We start from the raw sequence: 20,066 nt of genomic DNA, 5'->3' as shown, positions 1-20,066 counted from the left end.
GAAGTGTTGCCATTTTTGACTCTTCTAGAGATCTGGGTATTTTTTAATTACATGACAATAGAAACTATCTAAAAGGAACTAATGAATACTTACTATCGGTGCCAGACTTGTTTACATCACAACATCACACACTTTGACCATTAAGTTTAACTGCTCACTCAAATCAACAACAAAGGGTAAGGATAACTTTCAAAGAAGTAAAGAAGAGAAAAGTTTGGAACTCTCTCTAGAGACAGCAAAAATTTGTCCTTGGAATGGAAAGCAGGAATTTAAGGAAAATCTCTCCTCCCAACACAAAAGTAGAAATACTAGATAAAATATAATAAATACACTTTTAAACATGGCAAACACATGGGGAAAAAACTCACAGAAATCTTTAAGAGGCCAAAAATGAAAGTGAAAGTGAAGTCGCTCAGTTGTGTCCGACTCTTTGCGGCCCCGTGGACTGTAGCCTACCAGGCTCCTCCGTCCATGGGATTTTCCAGGCAAGAATACTGGAGTGGGTTGCCATTTCCTTCTCCAGGGGATCTTCCAAACTCAGGGATTGAACCTGAGTCTCTTGCATTGTAGGCAGACGCTTTACCCTCTGAGCCACCAGGGAAGTCTAAGAGACTCTATAAAAACTCTAAAACTTAATGCATCAAAATAGACTCAAAATACAGAAAGCAAAAATAGACATATCTTAAGAATAACTTAAGAAATTCATCAGAATGATACTTTAAAACTTCTGTTATTAATAGATCAAACTGACAAAAATGTGACTAGTATTTGGAAAAAATAATCAAGAATTGGAGAATACAAATTCTTCTCAATATAGAACATTTATTGAAACTAATCATACACTAAGCCATTAAGCAAACCTTATAAATTTCAAAAATATCTGCCATACAGACCAAATTCTCTGATCATAAGTCAATTAACATAGAAATAAAAGTGAAAATGTAAAAGCTATTTTCAGAAACATTAAAAATAAACTTCTAAATATGGCAGCTAAGACCTGGTACAGACAAACAAATATTTTTTTTTAAATAAATGAAGAGAGGGATGGTACGGGGAGGGAGGAGGGAGGGGGGTTCAGGATGGGGAACACGTGTACACCCGTGGCAGATTCATGTTGATGTGTGCAAAACCAATACCATATTGTAAGGTAATTAGCCTCCAGTTGAAATAAATAAATTTATATTAAAAAAAAATAAATGAAGAGAATGATTAGGAAAATAATACTTCATTTGTCCCTATCAAACTTGATCTCTGGCAACTGATTTAGAGAATCTAAAACATATAACAAGCAACAGTTAAGCTTTTAGAATCTCTGGGGTTTTACTTGGCCTTTACTTAAACATAAACAAAAGTGTGATATGGGAATCAGAAAGTCACTGTAATCTCAAACCCCAACCAACACAGACGTTACCTATCTGAAGCATTTTACTCAGCTCTGAGTACCAGATTTTAAGATCCAGTAAACCAATGATAAACCCGAAGAATGAGACTACAGTGGTTCCAGAAGACTGAAAGAACTAGAGATACTTCACCTGAAGAAAGAAAAGGGGAACTAAGGAAAAAGGATTATGTAGTAGCGACTTTTAATATGTATTAGGCTCACAATTTTAAAAAGAGGCAGAAAAGCACAGTCACCTAAGTTGATTTCTTATATTATACATCAGAATTTTCTAACAATCTGAACTGCCCCCAAAATAATGGCCTGCTGTACTATTCTTTGTTCCCTGATATCAGCAGTATTCAAATGAAGACCGTATGTCCACCAGCTGGAAATATTGCTTGGTGGATTGCTTCAGTAGGAGACAGACTAGTGATTTTTAAGCTATGATTAATGGCGCTGCCCGAAGTGGTACTGTGGAGGTGGGGTGTGATTGCTGCTAAGCTGGAAAAATGCCTGATATTCCCACCCAGCTTCAACAAGGCCTTCCACTTACATATCCAGCATCTGCAGTGGCTTTTATTGGGGGAGGTGGAATTTAATTGGAGAAAAGGATTATGCTTTAGAGCAAAAGTTAAAAAATGACTGAAGTGAAGACATGAACTAAGGCCTCTTTGAACTTTCCATTCTGTGATCAATTCTTAGTTCTCAGCTGTATTCCAGAAAAGTAAGATCATCACCTTATTACAGCATTACTGCAGACAACATTAATATATGTGATTTTAAAAGTCTTGTATTTTTTTTTAATAATGAGTCTGTTAGAATGAGTGAAGCTCTCTTTGCTTCCTGCGTCAGTACAGCCTATAGTGGGCCTGGGGTGAATTTTTGTTTTTCCTCTGAAAAAAACTGATTAACTAAATGCCTTTTTATTAAAAAAATAAAAAATAGCTACAGAAAATAAGCCTTGTAAACCCAGGAAATCATACATTTTAAACTTGTACTTCTATCAAGGAAAGAATAGAAAAAATTAGTTGTTACATTAACTAATTCTATGTGAACACACTATATTATCAAAATAATTATATAACTTTTGCAAAATTAAAGGCAATTTGTTAACTATTAGAATAGCAAAAAATGGGCCAATACTATATGAAACTTTCTAGACACCTGAATCTTTAATAAACTACCTCATCATGAAAGTTACAGATCATTTCATGATTCATATCCATACTAACAACAGTGACCACCATAGTTGATCTACAGGAACATTTTTAAAAGCATGTTTTGAATTATTAATCTTACCAAGCTTAAAACATTCACAGATTTCAGAATCATCATTCTTACTGTCATTCTAGTGGAAGTCTTATCCATAAAATAACTAGAGATTGTATTCTCAACACAGCAGTCCACTGGCTTCTGTAGAAATAACATTCATGGTGAAGAAGTCAGTCTAAGGTCTACGATGTATATTTTGCTGATGCATGTTGCAGAAGATGGCAGGGAGATGTGCCACTTATATGGTAGTGAGTCTACCCCATCACTCAGCATGGCGAGATCAACGTGGTTTGTTTTCTTTGTAGTTTATGTATTTTGTGAACAAATTACATGCTAAATGATATACCAAATCAAGGGAATTGAGGTCTTATGATAGAACCTTTGTGGAACATTAAGATACCTCAAACACCACTGTATTTCATATGGTTTAAAATATTATTTGTAAATTGACATATAAAATTAAAAAATGATAACAACACAATATAGTAACTATGAAAATATTTCAGAATGTTTTCAGACACTTTGTTTTCATAAAAACTTATTTCCTCATAAAGGGTAACATGGAAAATTTAGAAAATATTGAATATAAAAACTAAGAAAAATAAATAACACTTTAAAAATACAGAACAATGAACTTTAACAGAAAAGCACCAGTGATTTTTATGGATCCCATTTTAAGATGCAAAGGGCTGAATGAATTCAGATTTTGTTACCCTCATTTAACATTTAATTAAATTCAACCATTTATTATAAGCCTACAGGACTGCTCAACTGATTTAAACAATTATAGTAAAACTTGATGCTTTCAGCATTAAAAAGCAAACAACAGAACTTTCAGATTAAATTTGAGATGCTCATAAATTGTATCACCAAAATGTTACTTATTTGAAATTACTATACCATTAAGATCATAAAGATAATAAAAACTTAAGGGAAAACATCTAATGATCAAATTTCCTTTAGGGAAACTAGGCAACTGAATTAATGTGGTAAAATTATCAATTATTACTACTAAAATTTATATACTACATACTATTTCTTGATACTCTCAGCTATATTTTACAGATGCATATTTTTAAAAGTATAATATTTCTGAAAGAACACAGTTTTCATTTGTTCTTTTGAATTTTAAGAGATTTATGATTCTGACAAATATATTTACTGATTTTTTTAAGTCCAGCATCTCTTTTAAATAGCTCTTTTTAAATCTACCTACTGCTAAAAATTTTTCAAAGATTTTGAATTTAATGAAGAAAAGATTAAGCAAACAATGCCTGGTATCCTCTGTAAACTGATTAAAATACCAACTAGTAATCTTTGAGGAAGAGTTATCTTTTAATTTAAGCTTTTATTTCAATTACATATAGAAAGTGAATCTGCTTCTTGTATGCGGCAATTAATATTCAACATTTCTTATGCATCCTGGATGGGTATAAATTCAAGATTAGATTCTTTACCAGGGACATAGCCAAAAGATTCAGCTCAGTTTAGTCGCTCAGTCGTGTCCGACTCTTTGCGACCCCATGAATCGCAGCACGCCAGGTCTCCCTGTCCATCACCAATTCCCGGAGTTCATTCAGGCTCACATCCATCGAGTCAGTTATGCCATCCAGCCATCTCATCCTTGGTCGTCCCCTTCTCCTCCTGCCCCCAATCCCTCCCAGCATCAGAGTCTTTTCCAATGAGTCAACTCTTCTCATGAGGTGGCCAAAGTACTGGAGTTTCAGCTTTAGCTTCATTCCTTCCAAAGAAATCCCAGGGCTGATCTCCTTCAGAATGGACTGGTTGGATCTCCTTGCAGTCCAAGGGACTCTCAAGAGTCTTCTCCAACACCACACTTCAAAAGCATCAATTCTTCGGCGCTCAGCCTTCTTCACAGTCCAACTCTCACATCCATACATGACCACTGGAGAAACCACAGCCTTGACTAGACGGACCTTAGCAAAGTAATGTCTCTGCTTTTTAATATGCTATCTAGGGTGGTCATAACTTTTCTTCTAAGGAGTAAGAGTCTTTTAATTTCATGGCTGCAGTCACCATCTGCAGTGATTTTGGAGCCCAAAAAAATAAAGTCTGACACTGTTTCCACTGTTTCCCCATCTATTTCCCATGGAGTGATGGGACCAGTTGCCATGATCTTCGTTTTCTGAATGCTGAGCTTTAAGCCAACTTTTTCACTCTCCTCTCTTACTTTCATCAAGAGGCTTTTGAGTTCCTCTTCACTTTCTGCCATAAGACTGGTGTCATCTGCATATCTGAGGTTATTGATATTTCTCCCGGCAATCTTGATTCCACCTTGTGCTTCTTCCAGTCCAGCATTTCTCATGATGTACTCTGCATAGAAGTTAAATAAGTAGGGTGACAATATACAGCCTTGACGGACTCCTTTTCCTATTTGGAACCAGTCTGTGGTTCCATGTCCAGTTCTAACTGTTGCTTTCTGACCTGCATACAGGTTTCTCAAGAGGCAGGTCAGCTGGTCTGGTATTCCCATCTATTTCAGAATTTTCCACAGTTTATTGTGATCCACATGGTCAAAGGCTTTGGCATAGTCAATAAAGCAGAAATATACGTTTTTCTGGAGCTCTCTTGCTTTTTCCTTGATCCAGCAGATGCTGGCAATTTGATCTCTGGTTCCTCTGCCTTTTCTGAAACCAGCTTGAACATCTGGTTCTAAAATCAGTTTTTTGTTTCTCAAGATGGTGCAGTCTAAATCACACTAAACTGTATAATTTCTAAAATCTCAAGCTTGTTAATAACAGAACTGTTGGAAGGATAAATTATACATTAGCGCTATTACCTTTCAGTCGGTGACTCAGAATCTGTTCCAAAATGGCTGCAAATCTGGTGAATTCAGGAGAAGAATCAATTGTCTCAAAGCAGGACCGATCAATCAGGGTCTTCACAGGAAACCCTGAGGAGAGTCAAAAAGTTGGTTTAAACCTCAACATTCAGAAAATTAAGATATTGTCACCCTGCTTATTTAACTTATATACAGATTACATCATGAGAAACACTGTGCTGGATGAAGCACAAGCTGGAATCAAGATTGCAGGGAGAAATATCAATAACCTCAGATATGCAGATGACACCACCCTTATGGCAGAAAGTGAAGAGGAACTCAAAAGCCTCTTGATGAAAGTAAGAGAGGAGAGTGAAAAAGTTGGCTTAAAGCTCAACATTCAGAAAACGAAGATCATGGCATCTGGTCCCATCACTCCATGGGAAATAGATGGGGAAACAGTGGAAACAGTGTCAGACTTTATTTTTTTGGGCTCCAAAATCACTGAAGATGGTGATTGCAGCCATAAAATTAAAAGACTCTTACTCCTTGGAAGGAAAGTTATGACCACCCTAGATAGCATATTCAAAAGAAGAGACATTACTTTGCCAATAAAGGTCCATCTAGTCAAGGCTATGGTTTTTCCAGTGGTCATGTATGGATGTGAGAGTTGGACTATAAAGAAAGCTAAGTGCCAAACAATTGATGCTTTTGAAGTGTGGTGTTGGAGAAGACTCTTGAGAGTCCCTTGGACTGCAAGGAGATCCAACCAGTCCATCCTAAAGGAGATCCGTCCTGGGTGTTCATTGGAAGGACTGATGTTGAAGCTGAAATTAAATACTTTGGCCACCACATGCAAAGAGCTGACTCATTTGAAAAGACCCTGATAATTGGAAAGATTGAGGGCAGGAGGAGAAGGAGATGACAGAGGATGAGATGGCTGGATAAGATCACCAACTCAATAGACAGGGGTTTGGGTGGACTCCAGGAGTTGGTGATGGACAGGGAAGCCTGGCATGCTGCAGTTCATGGGGTTGCAAAGAGTTGGACACGACTGACCCGAACTGATTTTGTAGATCTTTTTTTCTTCTGTTGTATTTCTTGACTATATATGTCCCTTTAACATTTGTTTTAAAGCTGGTTTGGTGGTACTGAATCCTCTTAACTTTGGTTGTCTGAGAAGCTTTTTATTTCTCCATCTATTTTGAATGAGATCCTTGCCGGGTACAATAATCTTGGTTGTAGGTTTTTCCCCTCAGTACTTTAAATATATCCTGCCATTCCCTTCTGACCTGCAGAATTTCTGCTGAAAGATCAGCTTTTAAACATATGGAGTTTCCTTTGTATGTTACTTGTTGCTTCTCCCTTGCCTTTTTAATATTCTTTCTTTGTGTTTAGTCTTTTTTAGTTTCATTCGTATGTGTAGGACAAAACAATTTTTTTATAACTTGTTAGAACTAGAAAGTATGCAAACAGAAAAAATTTCCCAGCTTAAATTAATTCATTTGATTTCTTATATGAAATAATTTCCAATTAAAATCAGCTTAATAAAGAATACTTTTGCTGGATACCTGTATCACATATCACTTTGGAATACAATTCTTCTTTGTCCAAAGACAAATGAAAATACTCAAGTAATGTATTTTAACATAAGTAAGCTATTGAGGCTTCCCAGGTGGCTCAGTGGAAAAGAATCTGCCTGCCGACACAGGAGATGAGGGTTCAATCTCTGGATTGGGAAGATCCCCTGGAGAAGGCAATGGCAACTCACTCCAGTATCCTGGCCTGGGAAATTCTATGGAGAGAGGTGCCTGGAAGCCTACAGCCCACAACAGTGTCACAAAAAGAGTGGGACACGACTTTGCAACTGAACAATAACAATGACAACCATCTAGTAATCTAGATAGGCAGTTCTACTACTGAAGCTATTAGGTGTTTTAATTTCAATGCTTTTTATTTTTTTCAGTTTTTAAAGGTTATATCCACTGATAATTACTAGAAAATATTTGCTATATTTCTCATGCTGTATAATATATCCTTGTAGTTTATTTTATACCTAGTATAAAATATATAACAAAAATTTTTTTAAAGCATTTACCTCTTAATCTCCTAGCCTTACACTACCCCTCCCCCAGTCCTCTCCCCGACTGGTAACCACTGGTTTGCTCTCTGTATCTGTGAATCTAAAGCTATTTGATGTTTAAAACCGCTCATTAGAGATTATTCGTAAGGGTGGCCTTTTCTTTAAGAAGTGAGAATGGTTCTTTAGTTTACCTTCAACCTTGTTTTAGAAATATTCACTGCTACTATTCTTCACTAGTTGGACATAATTACCTCATTTGACAAACATCCCTATTATGTACTAGATGCTGGGAATAAAATAGATGCTCAATAAACTATCATTCCTGGACTTGAGAAATGCACATTTCAATAGAAGACAAAAAGATAATTAGATTACATCATAATGAGCACCATATTTATTAAAAAGTATTTTGGGATAAGGGGGGATAAATGGTTGTAACATTACTGGAGAAGCAGTAACAGTTAAATTTGGATTTACTGTAATAAATCAAGGGTCAAAAGGATAGAAATAAAAAATATAAAGAGTTGACCCTTGAACAACCCAAGTTTGAAGTGTGTAAGTCCACTTATACATGGTCCATTTATTTCCCATATATGCTACAGTGGTATATGATTGTGGTTGGTTGAATCTGTAAATGCAGTCACAGTCTGGAGGGTTGACTGCATACACATGACTGTTAAACGTGGATTTCTGACTTGGGGAAGGTAAGCACCCCTAAGCCTCATACTATTCAAGTGTAAACTATACAGAAAATGAAAAAGAATATATAACAAACAAGTTCATACAGAGAAAGCTAAATGGAATAAATGAAATAACAAAAAATAATGATACATAGGATAAAAAGTGAACATAAATAATAAATTGGTAGTCATAAATCCAAATGTAATACATTAAATATAAATAGGCTAAATGCTCTAAACAAACAACTAGATAAAATGTAAAATTAAATTCTATCCTGCCTACAAAGAGACATTTTTAAGGACCCAGAAATACTGAAAGTTAAGAATAAAAAGTATATCATATAAACATTAACTAAAAGAAAGCTATTTTAACTATGCTAATAGCAGAAAAACTAGACTTTAAGGTAGGAACACTATTAGAGATAAAGAAGGACGTTTCATGATAACAAAGGAATGAAATCACTAGGAAGAGATCACAATTCTCAATCCGTACCCACCTGGTAATCAAACAACAAAACATTTTAGCAAATCAATGAGAGAACTAAACAGAGGAATAGACAAATCTACACTCAGATCTGACAGATCTAACACACCTCTCTCAGCATCAGGCTGAGCACACAGAAAACTAGGAGGACAGTGAAATTAGGAACACAATGGCATCTATAAAACATGCAATCAACAATGAGAGAATACAGTCCTCCCTTGATATCTGCAGGGAATTGCTTCCAGGAACCCTGAAGAAACCAAAATCCACAGATGCTCAAGTTCCTTAGAGTTGGCCCTCCACACTGCTGGATGTGGAACTGGTGAATACAGAGGACTGTTCATCTTCTTTTCAAATGCATATGAAAGAGTTACTAAAATTGACCAAATCTTGCATTGTAAAGTGAAGAATTGACTCATTGGAAAAGACTCTGATGCTGGGAGGGATTGGGGGCAGGAGGAAAACGGGATGACAGAGGATGAGATGGCTGGATAGCATCACTGACTCGATGGACGTGAGTTTGAGTGAACTCCGGGAGTTGGTGATGGACAGGGAGGCCTGGCATGCTGCAATTCATGGGGTCGCAAAGAGTTGGACACGACTGAACGACTGAACTGAACTGAACTGAAAGCAAGTAAAGATAAAAATTAAAAACTTTAAAATCGTTTCGAGTACTCTCTGCACAGTGGAATTAAGTTAGAAATCAATAACTAAAAACAGAAAATCCTCAACTGTCTGAAAGTTAAACAGTACCTTTTAAAATAAACAATGAGTCAAAGAAGAAATCCCAACAGAAAGTAGAAAACATTTTAAACTAATTAACAATGAAGATACAAATTTTAAATCTGTGTCTTACTCTGCAACCCCATGGACTGTAGCCCACCTGGGTCCTCTGTTCATGGAATTCTTCAGGCAAGACTACTGGAGTGGATTGCCATTCCCTTCTCCAGGGGATCTTCTCAACCCAGAGATCAAACCCGGGGCCTCCTGCATTGCAGGCAGATTCTTTACTGTCTGAGCCACCAGGGAAGCCCCTTGTTTGCTATCCCAAAGCAATGTCAAACAAGGCTATCTGTGGTCTGAAAATGCAAAGACTGGAAAGAAGAAAGGCTGAAAAACAATGATCTAAACTTCCATCTCAAGAATTAGAAAAAGAACAGGAACTTAATAAAAAAGCGGAAGGAAGGAAATACTAAATACAATAAGAGCAACAAATTAAGATATATACAGAAAGGAAATTAGCAAAGCTAAAGGCTAGTTCTCTGAAGATATTAATAAAATTTATATACTCCCAGCAAGAAAATAAAAAAATGGGAAAAACAGTAATTACCAAAATCAGAAGGAAAAAATGGGAAATGACCAGATTTTTAAATAACAAGATATTCAGAGGATATTGAGAGAAGCTTTAAATTTGGTAACATACATGAATAGGTGTATTCCTTGAAAAACTCACTGAAACTGATAAAAGAATAAACAGGAAATCTGAATTGTTTGGTATCTATTAAATAAATTGAGTCTATTACTAAAAGACTTCCCACAAAGACAATTTGTGGTTCAGATTTCTTCCCTGGTGAATTCTTCCAAAAGTTTAAGAAAGAAAGAATGTTAACTGTACACAAATTCTTCTACAAAACAGAATAAAAGAACATTTCCCAATTTGTAAAGTCAGATAATCTTACTGACAAATCTAGACAACCACACTATAAGAACAATCACAGACCAATCGCTTTCATGAATATGCAAAAATCCCAAATAAAATATCACCTCACTTAATGTAAAGATATGTAAAAAAGATAACACAGCACAACCCAGTCTATTTATTCCAGGGTGAGTTAGCATCAGAAAGTCAATTAGTGTGATTAACTACATAAAGAGAAAAAAGGAGAGAAATCATATGTTCATCTTGAAAAAAACCCTATTTGATAACATTTGTTGTTGTTCAGATGCTAAGTCGTGTCTGACTCTGCGACCCCATGAATTGTAGCTTGCCAGCTTCCCTATCCTTCACTATCTCCCAGAGTTTGCTCAAACTCATTCAGCATCCACTTACAATAAAAATTCTCAGCAATCTATTAGTAAAAAAAGAACTAAGAAAAACCTACTGCAAACATCAGTGGTAAAACTGGTAATGCTTTCTACAATACTGTGGTCCTAGGCAGTGCAGAAAGACAAAAAAGAAAAGCCGTAAAGTTTAAAAAGGGAAGAAATAAAATAGGTAGAAGACATGACAATGTTTTCAGAATGCTAAATACACACACACAAAACTGCAGAAAATCTATTAGCATTAATAGCACAACTGGTAAAATTGCTAATTACAAGAACAACATTGTAAAAAGTCAATTTAATGTCTATATATCAGCAAAAAAGAAAAAAGTTTTAAAATTATTATAATACAGAGATATTAAATATGGGAGAACAAATCTAAAAAGATAAAATCTATATATTCAAAACTATGAAACATCTTTGAGAAAAATTTCAGAATAATTACAAATACATGAAAGGATGGACACTTTTTACTCATGGATTGCATTTAAGTCTTGTCAAGATGATAGATGATGTATAGATTAAATTTAATCTTGAAAAAATTCCAGCAGATTTTTTAAATGGAAATTTACAAGTTGATCCTAATATCTAGTTTGCAAAGCCCAAGAATAGACAAGACAGTCTTGAACACAAAGCTGGAGAACTTTTATTTCCAAACACCAAGACATACTATACAGATATAGTTATTATGATATTAGCTCAAGAACCGATAGACTAATGGAACAGAAGAGGGAGTCCGGAAGCACACACACAACTGATGCCATCACCTTGTTGTTGTCCAGTCGCTCAGTCACCTGACTTATGGTAAATGTGACACTTGAGTGTAGTGAGGAAAGCATGGTCTTTTTTAATAAACGGTACTAGGGAAGATCCCCTGGAGGAACGCATGGGAAGCCACTCCAGTATTCTTGCCTGGAGAATCCTATGGACAGAGGGGCCTGAAGCGCTTCTGTCCACAGGATAGCAAAGAGTTGGACACGACTGCAGCTATTTAACACACGTCAAGCTGATTTTCCTAAGGAAAATACTTAATTTTGACTCCTATACTTCACAGCATAAACAAAAAATAAAGTACAGGTGGATTCTTGATATAAATGTAAAAGACAAAACTAAATCCTTTAGAAGAAAACAGAATATTTTCATTACCTTGGAGTACTAGACCAATTTCTTAAGCAGGCCACAATAAGCACGAACCAAGAAGGAAATTTATGATGGACTACCACAATTATGAGTTTCTATTTATCACAACATGAAGAGAATGAAAAATCAAGCCATCACATGGGGAAAGATACTTACATCACATAGACCCAGCAAAGATCCACACAGAATGTACAAAGAATTACACCAACAAAACATCAGACACTGCAAATGATAAACCACTTGAACTGGCATGTCACAAAAGAGACTCCAGATGGCCAGCAGACTGATGGAAGGTGCTTAACTTCAACAGATCAGGGAAATGCAAATTACATAAATCCCCATGGGACACCCCATCAAACACACCAGAATCGCTAAAGTGAAGACAGAAAAATTTCAAGGGTTAGTGAGGATTAGAGACACTGGAATTTTCATACAGTTGACCCTTGAGCAACATGAGTTTGAACTGCATGAGTCCACTTAACGCAGGCTTTTTCACTATTCAGTATTCACAGTACTACACGGGCTTCCCTGGGGGCTCAGATGGTAAAGCGTCTGCCTCCAATGCAGGAGACCTGGGTTCAATCCCTGGGTTGGGAAGATCCCCGGGAGAAAGAAATGGCAATCCACTCCAGTATTCTTGTCTGGAAAATTCCATGGACAGAGGAGCCTGCTAGGCTACAGTCCATGGGGTCACAAAGAGTCGGACACGACTGAGTGACTTCACTTTTCACTTTCACAGTACTACACAGTCAGCAGTTGGTAGAATCTGAGAATGCAGAACTGCTGATACAGCCCACTGTGAAGTTACATGCAGATTTTAGGCCATGTTCAGAGTCAGCGCCCATAACTCTATTCCACTGTTCAAGAGTCAACTGTACACTGCTGACTACTATGCAGCCTGGTACAATGCCTTTGGAAAACTTGTATCCAGTGAAGCCAAACACCTACATAACATATCAACCAGGCTTGCCAGTTCAGTTCAGTCCATCCACTCAGTCATATCCGATCTTTGCGACCCAAGAACTGCAGCATGCCAGGCTTCCATGTCCATCACCAACTCCCGGAGTCCACCCAAACCGATGTCCAGCGAATTGGTGATGCCATCCAACCATTTCATCTTCTGTCATCCCCTTCTCCTCCTGCCCTCAATCTTTCCCAGCATTAGGGTCTTTTCAAATGAGTCAGCTCTTTGCATGAGGTGGCCAAAGTATTGGAGTTTCAGCTTCAACATCAGTCCTTCCAACGAACACGCAGGACTGATCTCCTTTAGGATGAGCTGGTTGGATCTCCTTGCAGTCCAAGGGACTCTCAAGAGTCTTCTCCAACACCACAGTTCAAAAGCATCAATTCTTCAGCACTCAGCTTTCTTTATAGCCCAACTCTCACATCCATACATGACCACTGGAAAAACCATACCTTTGACTAGACAGACCTTTATTGGCAAAGTAATATCTCTGCTTTTCAATTTGCTGTCTAGGTTGCACCTAACTTTCCTTCCAAGGAATAAGCGTCTTTTAATTTCATGGCTACAATCACCATCTGCAGTGATTTTTGGAGCCCCCCAAAATAAAATCAGCCACTGTTTCCCCATCTATTTGTCATGAGGTGATGGGACCGGATGCCATGATACTAGTTTTCTGAATGTTGAGCTTTAAGCCAACTTTTTCACTCTCCTCTCTTACTTTCATCAAGAGGCTTTTGAGTTCCTCTTCGCTTTCTGCCATAAGGGTGGTGTCATCTGCACATCTGAGGTTACTGATATTTCTCCCAGCAATCTTGATTCCAGCTTGTGCTTCTTCCAGCCCAGCGTTTCTCATGATGTACTCTGCATAGAAGTTAAATAAGCAGGGTGACAATATACAGCCTTGACATACTCCTTTTCCTATTTGGAACCAGTCTGTTGTTCCATGTTCAGTTCTAACTGTTGCTTCCTGACCTGCATACAGGTTTCTCAAGAGGCAGTCAGGTGGTCTGGTATTCCCATCTCTTGAAGAATCTTCCACAGTTTATCGTGAGCCACATAGTCAAAGGCTTTGGCATAGTCAATAAAGCAGAAATAGATGTTTTTCTGGAACGCTCTTGCTTTTTCCATGATCCAGTGGATGTTGGCAATTTGATTTCTGGTTCCTCTGCCTTTTCTGAAACCAGCTTGAACATCAGGGAGTTCACGGTTCACGTATTGCTGAAGCCTGGCTTGGAGAATTTTGAGCATTACTTTACTAGCATGTGAGATGAGTGCAACTGTGCGGTAGTTTGAGCATTCTTTGGCATTGCTTTTCTTTGGGATTGGAATGAAAACTGACCTTTTCCAGTCCTGTGGCCACTGCTGAGTTTTCCACATTTGCTGGCATATTGAGTGTAGCACTTTCACAGCATCATCTTTCAGGATTTGAAATAGCTCAACTAGAATTCCATTACCTCCACTAGCTTTGTTCATAGTGATGCTTCCTAAGGCCCACTTGACTTTGCATTCCAGGATGTCTGGCTCTAGGTGAGTGATCACACCATCGTGATTATCTGGGTCATGAAGATATTTTTTGTACAGTTCTTCTGTGTATTCTTGCCACTTCTTCTTAAAATCTTCTGCTTCTGTTTGGTCCATAGCATTTTTGTCCTTTATCCAGCCCATCTTTGCATGGAATGTTCCCTTGGTATCTCTAATTTTCTTGAAGAGATTTCTAGTCTTTCCCATTCTGTTGTTTTCCTCTATTTCTTTGCATTGATGGCTGAGGGAGGCTTTCTTATCTCCTCTTGCTATTCTTTGGAACTCTGCATTCAGATGCTTATATCTTTCCTTTTCTCCTTTGCTTTTCGCTTCTCTTCTCTCACAGCTATTTGTAAGGCCTCCTCAGACAGCCATTTTGCTTTTTTGCATTTCTTTTTCTTGGGGATGGTCTTGATACCTGTCTCCTGTACAATGTCACTAACCTCCATCCATAGTTCATCAGGCACTCTGTGTATCAGATCTAGTCCCTTAAATCTATTTCTCACTTCCACTGTATAGTCATAATGGATTTGATTTAGGTCATACCTTAATGGTCTAGTGATTTTCTCCACTTTCTTCAATTTCAGTCTGAATCTGGCAATAAGGAGTTTATGATCCGAGCCACAGTCAGTTCCTCTTCTTGTTTTTGCTGACTGTATAGAGCTTCTCCATCTTTGGTTGCAGAGAATATAATCAATCTGATTTCGGTGTTGACCATCTGGTGATGTCTATGTGTAGAGTCTTTTCCTGTTGTTGGAAGAAGGTGTTTGCTATGACCAGTGCATTATCTTGGCAAAACTCTATTAGCCTTTGCCCTGCTTCATTCTGTATTCCAAGGCCAAATTTGCCAGTGACTCCAGGTGTTTCTTGACTTCCTACTTTTGCATTCCAGTCCCCTATAATGAAAAGGACATCTTTTTTGGGTGTTAGTTCTAGAATGTCTTGTAGGTCTTCACAGAACTGTTCAACTTCAGCTTCTTCAGCATTACTGGTCGGGGCATAGACTTGGATTATCGTGATAATGAATGATTTGCCTTGGAGATGAACAGAGATCATTCTGTCGTTTTTGAGACTGCATCCAAGTACTACATTTTGGACTATTTTGTTGACCATGATGGCTACTCCATTTCTTCTAAGGGATTCCTGCCTAGAGTAGTAGATATAATGGTTATCTGAGTTAAATTCACGCATTCCAGTCCATCTTAGTTCACTGATTCCTGGAATGTTGCCACGCTCGTAGGTCCATATATTCACCAAAAGACATATTCATGAATATTCACTTAGTAATAGTCAACGAGTGAAAACAATGCAAGTGTCCTATTTAGGCAGAATGGGTAAACTGTGGTATATTCACATCACAGATGGGATTTGTTGAGTTTTGCCTCATTGTGAATTTGAAATGAATGGAATAATATGTACCTTTTTCTATTCATTTTGCTCAGCATTATGTTTGTGAGATTCATCCTTTTTGTTGCACATAGCTGTAATTTAATGTTCAATGCTATATCAAATTCAAAGAGGCAAAACTAATGGTGCTGAAAGCGAGGCGTATGTGGTAACGGAAAGAGGGGAAGGAAGAGATTTCTGGGGCTGTGGGTAGTGTTCTCTTTTGCTAGCAATATTGGATTCCCAGGACTCAATTGTCTTCAGACTGGAAGTTTGCACCTTTTGTCACCTTCACCTTTCTGCTAACCTCCCTCCAGCCTGTTCTCTGTATTCCTGGGTATGGTTTCTTTAAGATTCCACATATAAGTGGGATCACATAGTACTTGTCTTTCCCTGACTTACTTCACTTAGCATAATGCCCCCAAGGTCTATCCATGTTGTGGCAAATGGCAGGATTCCCCCTTTTTTATGGCTGGATAATTTTCAATTGTGCATACACATCACATTTTCTTTGTGCATTCACCATCTGATGGGCACTTAGGCTCTTTCCACGTCTTGCCTATTCCAAGCAATGCTGCGATCATCATGCAAGTGCAGCTACCTTTCTGAAACAATGATTTTGTCTCCTTTGGGTAACACGCTTTTTTATTAAACTGGGTGCTGGATAGAAAGCTCTGTTCTTTTTGCAAAAAAATCATTGTACACCTATGCTGTGTGCACTTTTCTATATGCATATGATAAATCAATAAAAATTTATATTTAAAAAATGGAAGCAAAGTGTAGCTAGAAACAAGGCTAAATATATCACTATGGTGTTCGCTATATGTTTCAGAGGTTGGCCACAGATTTAACACTGCTGCTGCTAAGTCACTTCAGTTGTGTCTAACTTTGTGCAACCCCATAGACAGCAGCCCACCAGGCTCCTCTGTCCCTGGGATTCCCCAGACAAGAATACTGGAGTGGGCTGCCATTTCCTTCTTCAATGCATGCTGCTGCTGCTAAGTCACTTCAGTCTTGTCTGACTCTGTGCAACCCTATGAACAGCAGCCCTCGAGGCTCCTCTGTCCACAGGAGTCTCCAAGCAAGAATACTGGAGTGGGCTGCCATTTCCTTCTCCCAATTTAACACTAAGATTTCTAATAGCTGTATGAGAAAAAAAGAAGTTGCCAGCTACACATTCATTTGTGCCCAGTAGATATAAGTAGATCAATTGCCTAAAGATACAACTCTTGGCACAAAAAAAAAAAAAAAAAAAAAAGACACATTTCTCATAGAAATCTTCACAAAAAGACATTTTTTTGACATAATAAACAATGTTCTTGACAACAATTTCAAGATCTTCCAAGGCTTCCTCTGCTGACACTCGATGTGAAGTGAAGTGAAGTGAAGTCGCTCAGTCGTGTCTGACACTTTGCGACCCCATGGACAGTAGCCTGGTAGTCTGCTGGAATCTTACCAAAGTAAGATGGGGCAAAAGCAACTGGAGACAGGACAGGGCAAAGCGATGCAACCTACACACTCAGCTGCTCTCTGGGTGGACCCAGGGATATAGTTTATAAACCTGTAAGACTAATACAATAGTGGATAAGCTCCACATATTTCCCCCTGAATATCGCATCTCTCAACCAAGTTCTGACATTTATCAATCAGCAGTGAGATTAACACAATACCCTCTAATAAATGTGTAGTGGACAGCTATTCTCCATTATCAGTTGAATATGAAGCCAGTTAAGCTAGGGGAAGGGATAAGGATCTTCTGTGAATGCTGAGAAGCTGACCTCTGACCATTAAGACGATCATCCTGTCTCACTGGGATTACTTATGATTAAGGCTCTAAGACTCTTTAGAAATGATACTGAATCTTCTCCAAAGCCATACAGTAACAAGTAAAGTCCCAACCTAAAGTTCTACTATGTATAGCATTGATTAAAAGAGCTTTAGCCAAAAATATAATCACGATAGGCAAGGTATGAACAACCTGCTAAAGCATTCTCAAGCAAATAGTAACAAGGAAAGTAAGTCACTGCACTTAAAGTTATTTAGACGATTATATCACCAATGATATTCAGTAACATTTCACATATCTGCATTTTAACTACCTTGTTCAAGTACAGGAATATATCTTTTTTTCCCCTGATTATTCAGCACCAGACATTAACAGGTTCAGAGTGCTAAAGCTCACTCACTGAACTTAAGTGTTTCAGTGCTTTTTTTTTAAACACTGGATAAATTTACTTATCTGCTTCCCTAGTTCACAACCAACCATAATGAGCATGTCAGGATGGGAAGCACAGAGGAAAGAGCTGGTAGAAACAGGCAGGGGTGCAGGAAATAACTGCTAACTTGGCAGGAAGGGCCAGCAAATGCAAAAGCAGACCAAGAACACCAAACACACCATGGAGCCATGTAGCAAACAGCTCTGTGTACCTCAGGAGTCTCCAAGGGCAACCACTGCACAGGGTATATTCACAGAAACAGATCCAGAGTAAAGTCACTTTTAAGGATTCTATGCAGAGTCTTTTTAAATAAGGTAGGCAAATGTATAATGCTTTTTAAAAAGCAGTTTATCCACAATGCTTAAAATAGTATTCTTTATTATTATATAAATCTGTGCACTTAAGATTGTAAGCTTCAGTTAAACAGAAGACTGCACTCCACAAAAATATGCTGAGCAAAGCACTGCAGTTGACTGGAGAATTTTAACTCAAACACTAGTTACAAGAAAAATACGAGCATCTCATTTCCCAAACACATTGAGAAAATGAGGTGCTATTCAAATGAGGTTATCTGAATTAACATTCAAGTTATGAAATAGTATCTTGACCTATAGAAAACTAAGAACTATGTACACGTTATTGAAAGTACTTTAATTTTGAAAATCATCATTTGTCTCTACTATGCTTACTTCATCACACTATCTCCTTCAATCTTTCATTAGTCTTTTCCATACACAAGACAGGGAAGTTACGGCTTTATGTGGGAGTTTCTCGTAATGTATTGGTTTAGAAGTTTGCCAAATGTTATTTTAAAATATTTATGCACCTATATTTAAATGTATACCTTAATAATTTTTCATAAACTATTACTGACCCATGGAAAAAGAACTTATATTTTAATTCTCCTTGTCACCAGAATTAAAATGAAAGGAATATGTAAGTTTTTTCAACAACCTATGAAGCTTAAATTCAAAATTCTCCAAGCCAGACTTCAGCAATATATGTACCGTGAACTTCTAGATGTTCAAGCTGGTTCTAGAAAAGGCAGAGGAACCAGAGATCAAATTGCCAACATCCGCTGGATCATCAAAAGAGCAAGAGCGTCCAGAATAACATCTATTTCTGCTTTATTGACTATGCCAAAGTCTTTGACTGTGTGGGTCACAATAAACTGTGAAAAATTCTGAAAGAGATGGGAATACCTGACCACCTGACCACTCCACTCCAGGAGCTGGTGATGGACAGGGAAGCCTGGCGTGCTGCAGTTCATGGGGTCGCAGAGTCGGACACGACTGAGTGACTGAAGTGAACTGACTGATGAAGCTTAAAAATGTAACTAGTACCTGATTTTCTATGATGAAAAATGCAGGTTAAAAAAATCCTCAAGGATTTTAACAATTTTTATAAATGGTAGAGAATATGCAGAGAAAATACTAGTTTGTACATAGAAATAAGTCATTTATGAATATTTTAGAGTTGAATGTGGAACATTTAGAGACTTTGATGATCTATTTTCTATCACAATCTGGAAAAAAAATGATTAAAAGACTACTTATTTGCTGACATAAGTACTGTTTTTAGTCTACAATATATCAATGTTCACGAAAACACTGATGAAATAATTTCACACAGAATCACAATGAACCAAAATTCAATTCTTGACTATCCTATCTAACCAGATAACTCACTTCCAAACTTCAAACTGTAACACTGTTCTTAATATGAGGCCTTTTTAAACCAAAAGAATTGTGTGGTTATGTAATAGGGCTGTAAACCTAAACTGAGAGTATGCCCAAACTGTTTCAGTCCAGCTCAGTCGCTCAGTCGTGTCCGACTCTTTGCGACCCCATAAATTGCAGCACGCCAGGCCTCCCTGTCCATCACCAACTCGCAGAGTTCACTCAAACTCACGTCCATCGAGTCAGTGATGCCGTTCAGCCATCTCATCCTCTGTTGTCCCCTTCTCCTCCTGCCCCCAATCCCTCAGCATCAGAGTCTTTTCCAATGAGTCAACTCGTCGCATGAGGTGGCCAAAGTACTGGAGTTTCAGCTTTAGCATCATTACTTCCAAAGAAATCCCAGGGCTGATCTCCTTCAGAATGGACTGGTTGGAT

At 37.7% G+C, this 20,066-nt stretch overlaps 1 protein-coding gene across 1 annotated transcript in view; it reads right to left on the bottom strand.

Annotated features, from left to right (window-relative positions):
• Positions 1-20,066, bottom strand: part of LOC108633334 — an 86,562-nt gene that overhangs the window by 25,743 nt on the left and 40,753 nt on the right. The window contains exon 3 of the mRNA XM_018047506.1: positions 5,454-5,567. Coding sequence (XP_017902995.1) covers positions 5,543-5,567 — 25 coding nt within the window. The 3' untranslated portion in view covers positions 5,454-5,542. The remainder of the gene's footprint in view (positions 1-5,453; positions 5,568-20,066) is intronic.

This window comes from Capra hircus, chromosome 4 (assembly GCF_001704415.2).
Source record: "Capra hircus breed San Clemente chromosome 4, ASM170441v1, whole genome shotgun sequence".
Lineage (NCBI taxonomy): Eukaryota > Metazoa > Chordata > Mammalia > Artiodactyla > Bovidae > Capra > Capra hircus.
The sequence above is the reverse complement of the archived record's forward strand: the minus strand, read 5'-3'. Positions and strand labels throughout refer to the sequence as shown.